The 7,500-nt window shown below is 39.2% G+C and overlaps 1 protein-coding gene across 1 annotated transcript in view; it reads left to right on the top strand.

The window, feature by feature from the left end:
* The first annotated feature begins 1,438 nt into the window (after nt 1-1,438).
* Nucleotides 1,439-7,500, top strand: part of LOC138008658 (uncharacterized) — a 12,929-nt gene continuing 6,867 nt past the window's right edge. Inside the window, exons 1-2 of the mRNA XM_068855970.1 lie at nt 1,439-1,851; nt 7,249-7,395. Coding sequence (XP_068712071.1) covers nt 1,564-1,851; nt 7,249-7,395 — 435 coding nt within the window. The 5' untranslated portion in view covers nt 1,439-1,563. The remainder of the gene's footprint in view (nt 1,852-7,248; nt 7,396-7,500) is intronic.

Genomic DNA, 7,500 nt, shown 5'->3' with positions numbered 1-7,500 from the left:
ACAAAAACAGATATTTGGGCGATGCGAGAGTCGAAAATTCTCAACTAAAACCGATAATTCCAAAACTTACATTTTTTGTATTTTTTGTCAGAAAAAGAATGAGGTCTGTTTCTTATTGCCCAATTTAGTTATGTCTTTGGGTTTTTATAAGAATTTGTCCCAACTTTCAAATTACTAAATTTGACCTTGCATAACCACGTTCTGTTTTCGCCTGGCCTTGTAGCTCAGTGCGTAGAAATGCGAGTCCTTTCACGTGAACACATGAGCCCGACAAATTAACCTGCTCCCAACTGAGTACTTCATGGCCCAGTTGGTAGAGTATTGCACCGTCATCGCAGCGGTCATGGGTTCGTATCCCGTCGAAGCTGCCTGCATTTTTCAGGTGTCTATAGACGAGACACAATGTCTTAAATTATGCCCAGATTAGTGCGAGGATCACTTCTCCCTTTCTGTTCCTGTGTGTTGGCACACTCCTACATGAGGAGGTTTTCCCGGGTTAGCACTACAAACTACCGTTAGTCAATTCCGTAGCAATATTGATATCCCGGCTCTAGGAGAACATTTATACAGCTATTTCGAGAAAGTTTGTCAAGAATAAAGTGCACGCGACAATCCCGAAAGGTAATATGGGATATGATCAATACACAGTTTCTAACGACTGTAGCTGTCGAACCTACTTTTGTTACTTTCCTTCAGCACTCGCAAACATATATCAGTGGCCTCCTGTACTATTCTTTTAAATTTCTTTGAAAAACAGTGCGCTTAAAATCACCCACAATACCTTTCAGGATTGTCGCGTGCACTTTCTCAAAATAGCTGTATGTCATGATGACTAAGTTAAAGTCGCTTCAAAGAGAATCGGCGGCAACTGAATTTGATGTTCAGTAGTTATCTTCCAGGGATCGAACTTTGGTTCTTTGCAAGCATTTTTTTGCGTTTGAAGGAATTACACGATGGAAAACTATTTATTTTGAATGAGTGACATTGCCTTTTATCCGTTCCAATATTCATGATATCGTCAACAAAATGCCGATATGTAAACAGAAACAAAATTTGAATAAAACGCAAATCATGTCAAATATTTTTTTTCCAAAAGAACTATGCCACGTAATTCAGGGAATTCACCGATTGAAAGAAATCAGAAATAAGCGAAGCCAAGTAGAAATGATGTGAAAATTGTTAATCTTAATGAGTTTTATTTGATGTTATGCACGACATTAATTGACATTGGAGGGTTGTTGTGATCTTCAAAGGCAAATATTCCCGTTGGTTACGAAGACATTAGGTTGCTGATGTTCCTTTTGTCATTAAAATCTGCATCGGCTCCACTGCTTTCGCAGCCAATAAAGATACTGCTATAATTTAATCCAGGAAGGTGACGCCAATGGTATATTCGTCGATTATTTTAAAATGCAAATTATGCTGGAGATCAGTTTTATATAAAGTGTCATCGACTCTCTCTGAGCAACACAGTTTCTTTGGAATATTCAGGGGAGAACTCTGATATTCTTCTTTTTGTGCAAAATTTGTACCATTTTCCCAGCAAGTGGAACAGTGTCAATCATGAAAGTCACTCGTCTAATCACTCATGTCTTGGCACTGGTTGTGTTTTCCTGTGCTGCCAGCGCGGATATGCACGACGGGATGATGCACTACGTGAGCCTCAATTCTTCCGACGGGTCTTTCGAGTTGAAATGGGCCTACAATGGCACTACTGGAATGTTGTACTTTAAAATGAAGTGCATGAACATTGGTTGGTGTGGAGTGGGTTTCAGCACAATGGGTGATGGTGCAGGAATGAAAGATTACGATATTGCTGCTGGTGGATTCGGTACCTCCAATTACCTTTATGTAAGTTTATGTAGTGTTTATCTAAGATTCTCAGGCTTTTTTTTTTTTTTCATCATCTTTCTTTTGTGTCACCATGTAACTGCCAAATCTCTCGCGTGTTTATTGTCTAGTGTCCTAGTTCCTTAAAAAGGCGTAAGAGCGATTCAAAAAGCGGAGAGCTTCCGCGATAAATTTGTTTCCTAGTTTATTCTCATACATCGAGTTTAAGCGCTCCTTATAGAAAGGGAACATTTGGCAATTATAAACCAAAATGGGAGAGATTTTAGAGATCTGCTGCTACTTTGACAGTTAATGTTAGTTTTCTGTTTGCTATTCGCTGAAAATGCCATAAACCATGTTACAATGATATCCAGTGGATCATGATACTGTGCGAACGATAAACCACTTTCATTTTTGTAAAAACTGAGTTCACTGCGCGTTCAATTCAATCAGTTGCTAAGCGATTCACTATTTGTATAGTTGCTTTTTATCGCACTGAGTCTTTCCAGGGGCCGATTACATGAGCCGGGCTGGTCAGGTTTGCCGGGATGTCTTTCAGCCCCGTATTACATGAGGTGAGCCAGCCCGGCTTGGACGACATTTAGAATATGTCATGCGAAAAAGATAACAACAAGAAGAAGAAGTGGAGAGACGTTTGTCTCGCTAAATTGGTATTAAAATTCACCATTCTACAATTTAAAGGGGCCTTATGGTTTGCTATCTTATTTATCCTTTATTGTTGGGTTGCCAGTATGGCAAACCCAGTCGGGGTCTGCGTTTAGTTTGTTTGTTTTCCTTTTTTTTTTCTTTTTTTTCTTTTTTTTCCGTGTCGGTAAAAGTCTTGCCTGTCACTCCCCTGCTAAGTAGTGTCTTTGTGAAGAGAGCCTTTCTACGCGTATTTTCTTAGGATCGAGAGGGTAGTGGGAAATGCGAAGATTTCTCTGGTGGACGCAGTAGAACGATTAACTTAACCGGCAATGGCGTCGAAAGTCATGTAACGCGAATGGCGTTTTAGTGGATCTTTGAACAAAATATACCCTTATGAAGCTCAATAATGGCAAGTCATTTGGATACTGAACAAGACAGGCGGTGGAATCTTAAAAGCAACGAGTATTATGGACTTCGACAACAATCTGTCGCCCGTCGAGCCGAAATCAAAGTGAGCTGCATTTCTAAGATTTTGCCAAGTGTGCTGTTAATTGTTATGTAGAACACTGAAACCAAATGGAAACTTCTCTGGTAACTTATGGGTTCAACAAAGACAGAGAACGAGTCGAACACCTTAAGTGGATCTGTGATCAACTCTGCACAGTCTTCAGGTAAAAAAAAAATTGGAAATGTGACAGCCCAGAATTATTTGAAAGAAAGCTTGTCGTCTATTTTGTGCTTCATTATTCAAGGAAAAGGTTCTTCATGGAAACGGTTTGATCCTGAAATTTTAGTTCGTTGTAATATTGCGCATATTTGACACGATTGAGTTTTTTCTCTTCACGCACGTAATGAAATAGGAAGGGGTTTTTGCCTCTAATAGCAAATATGTTGTTTGTTTCAAAAAATTGTTCGCTGGAAAAGGTGGCCTTTATGAATCCATCATGTTTTATGATATGTGTGCTGGATAGTTTTTATGGCAATAGAAAAGCATTTTCTTGTTATTCAAGGAAAAGGTTCTTCAGGAAAGGATTTGAACCTGAAGTACATGGTAATTTGACATGATTGATTTTCTTGTCTTTACGCACGCAATGAAATTGGAAGAGGTTTTCGACTCTAAGAGCAAATATGTTGTTTGTTTCAATGAATTTTTCGCTGGAAAAGGATTCTGTGGTATTTTCTGCCTTTGTCAATTGTAATATCGTGTTGTGTATTGAATTTTCGAGCTTAAGGTTGAAATGTGATATGGGAGAAGTTTTTTAGTATTGCTCTGTAAGCAGGAAGGGTTCACAGGCCTGTTGGAAGCGTGCTTGAGTTTAAACAAAATGAGCCCCAAAATCAGTGAAAAATTGCGACGCAGACGAATAATAAAGTAGCTGCTATTTCCAAAATGATGGAATTACCTGGTGATAAATAACGTCGTACGCGTCTTGGAGAGTAAATTTTGACTTTGCATAAAGAAATTGTCAACCTCAACAGTTTGGCGATTGTGATCTTTGTTTTGACTTCGCTCATTTCATTGTCAACCTTTATAACACTCGACAGAAAAAGAAACTTACATCCCGGTTAGCCGGGATCTCGGCTAACCGAGCTGAAATTTTTCCATGTAATCGCAAACTTGATTTTTGGTGTATTTCTCAGACGTGCCAGGATCTCGACTAAACTAGATCCTTCTGTGAAGCATACACTGCGTTGCCTGTGGTACCTGCTACAGAAAATCAGAAGGCACTGAATTGTGTGGTATTGAAATACAGCATTCCAGTCTCTGAAGAATAACAAATAAAAGAGAAGTGAAAAACATTGGCTTCTGGGCTGACATGTTGATAATTTTCAAGTTCCCTCACAACTTCTTTTCACCACAAGTGTGCCCTCTGAGCATCTGAAAGCTTTGTAATACTAAACTTCACTGAAGTCAAGCCCTGTTTCGCGGGGTTAGGGTTAGGATGGGAGACCAAAACAATAAACCTCTCATAAAAACAGAAAGATCTGACCGAAAATACTATTAACGCTAACAAATGCGAACTCAGCAAGGTACAGATTCTGTTACCTTGCTTTATGCAAAACAAATATTGATGAAAAAGCAAATAACTATTGATACACAGTTTTCAGAAAGAGCAGAAGGAGGTTTTCCGGACGGCCGATCGAGAATAAAATATTTACGACATGAAAACAACATTAATTTTGAACCGTGACTATAGAATATAAAAAGTTACGATCAGCGACAAACATTTTGGGAGATTTTTGCTACGTTCAAGTAAATTGCAAAATCGAAAGTGACATGGCCGGAATTCAGCGGGCGCCGTGATTAAGTTACCGCGGCATGTTTACTCGCCAAACAGTGAAGCGTCTGTGTCAAATGATGGCAAGATACCGGGTTTTTGTAAGTTTCTTTTTCTGTCAAGTGTTATAAAGTTTGACAATGAAATGAGCGAAGTCAAAACAAAGATCACAATCGCCCAACTCTTGTTTATGCAAAGTCAAAATTTACTCTCCAAGACGCGTACGACGTTATTTATCACCAGGTAATTCCATCATTTTGGAAATAGCAGCTACTTTATTATTCATCTGCGTCACAAGTTTTCACTGATTTTGGGGCCCATTTTGTTGAAACTCAAGCACGCTTCCAACAGGCCTGTAAACCCTTCCTGCTTACAGAGCAATACTAAAAAACTTCTCCCATATCACATTTGAACCTTAAGCTCGAAAATTCAATACACAACATGATATTATAATTCACAAAGGCAGAAAATACCACAGAATCCTTTTCCAGCGAAATATTTATTGAAACAAACAACATATTTGCTCTTAAAGGCGAAAACCTCTTCCTATTTCATTGCGTGCGTGAAGACAAGAAACTCAATCGTGTCAAATTACCATGTACTTCAGGTAAATATTATAGCTCACTTTGATTTCGTCTCGACGGGCGATAGATTGTTGTCGAAGTCCAGTGCTCGTCGCATTTGAGATTCCTGCCTATTTTATCCAACTAACTTTCCATTATTGAGCTCCATAAGGGTATATTTTGTTTAAGGATCCACTAAAACGCCATTCGCGTTACATGACTTTCGACGCCATTGCAGGCTAAGTTAATGATTCTACTGTGTCCACCAGAGAAATCTACGCAGTTCCACTACCCTCTCGATCCTAAGAAAATACGCGCAGAAGGCTCTGTCCACAAAGACACCACTTACCAGGGAAGTGACAGGCAAGACTTTTACCGACACGGAAAAAAAAAAAAAAAAGCGAAAACAAACAAACTAAACGCAGACCTTGACTGGGTTTGCCATGAGGCAACCCAGTAACGAGCCAGCCCGCCTAACCGGCTAATGTAATCGGCCCCTAACTTTGTTAGTTTTATTTTAATTTTGTGGCCGATATTTCCCGTTCGAACATTGTCATCAATCATTTCATGTGCGAGATATCGGAAAGCGATCAAAATTTGGTTGAGTGTATGACGGCATCACTTGGCTAATTTGCATATTTAAAAAACTTGAGTATCTCTGGAACAAAAAGAGATATTTGAAAATTTTTCTTCTCATGCAGGCTACTTATTTATGTCTTAAAATGGCTTCGATAGAAAAGATGCGATTTTCGTCATAGAGGCACTTTAACGGTTGAAAAGCTGGTCTCTTGTTTTGCTAAACAAAGGGCAGCCGGTTGCGTGCAACCTGAGCATGACTCTGCAAATCTTTTAAAACGGCAAATTAGCCCTTCGGCGGTTTTTAATGAGATATTGTACCATTAACTTTTCCTGTATATTGGTCAATATCCACATGTTAAAAACGCCCTGTTTGAACTCCTATTGTACTTCAAGAAGACAGGTTCATCAGCTCTTGCTTTTGTAATTCTCTATTTTCTACGTTTTACCCCAAGGAGATCACCAGTTCGGCTCGAACGAACAACCACACGATTATTTTCCGCTGCTCTTTTCCGTCAACTAAATGATCCGCTTTTGATGCTGTATACAAAATTGTCTTATCATAAATAATTGTAAATAAATTCCACAGTAAACAAAACAACGGCTGCATTTACGTCACGTTTTTCGATTCCAATAATAATCCCCTGTATTGCAAAGTCCTCGCACAGATAGATCTAAGAGATAAAAACTGTACGGTGAAATGTAAAAATGTTGATGGACAAGGAAAAGAAGCAGAACGGAAAGCTAATTTGTTTTTTGTTCACCAAAGAAATCACGCGATCAAGACGCATCCGAGAAATACGGGAGAACACCCCTTTCACATGTTACAAAATACCTGAAATACTTAATATTAGAATGAGCGAGTCGGCCTTCTGATGCAAATTGAAATGACATGTAACCACCAATTCTCAATTTTTCGTTCGCACAAATGATTCGTTTGTTCCTCGGATCTCTTTTGTTTCTGATGAGACCTCGTTTGTTGTTAGTAGCCTTTTTTTGTTTTCTCCTTTGTAACGCTGCTTTCGTCATCCACATCTGCCGAACCTAACACCTATTTGGTTCGACCCAAATGATTAAGTCACACGTCGAACTTCTAATGTGGCGAACCTAATTCTTGGAGTAAACAAATACCATTTTCAATGGTTAAAATAAGGGAATAAACTGGTGAAAGAGGTTTGAAACGACTCATTTTCATTCCATCCCACTAGTTTTGCTTCAGTACACTGTGTTTTTTATATTCAAGGAAATTACGATCATATTGAGATGCTCACAACAAACGCGTACACAGTGAACTGTGCATTTTCTCTGTTCTTTTTGTTGTTGCTGATAATTTTTCCTTGTCGTTTGGACAGGACTACTGGAGTGCTGGTTTGGGACCTCCACAAGAAGATGCACAGCAAGACCTGACCATTCAATCTGTCAACCAAACAGGCGGATATACGATGGTGGACTTTAAGAGGCCAGCAAATACTAGTGATATGAAGGATGTTCAATTCACGGTAAGATCAAGAGACACGTGTGCGCGAGGTTTTCTTTTCTTTGTTCGCAATAATTTGGCCAACCTCTCCGTGAGGCCCCGTCCACACGTAACGTACCGGTATTCA

The sequence above is a fragment of the Montipora foliosa genome, chromosome 6 (assembly GCF_036669935.1).
Source record: "Montipora foliosa isolate CH-2021 chromosome 6, ASM3666993v2, whole genome shotgun sequence".
Taxonomy (NCBI): domain Eukaryota; kingdom Metazoa; phylum Cnidaria; class Anthozoa; order Scleractinia; family Acroporidae; genus Montipora; species Montipora foliosa.
Note: the sequence above shows the minus strand (reverse complement) of the source record. Positions and strands in the feature narration are given on the sequence as shown.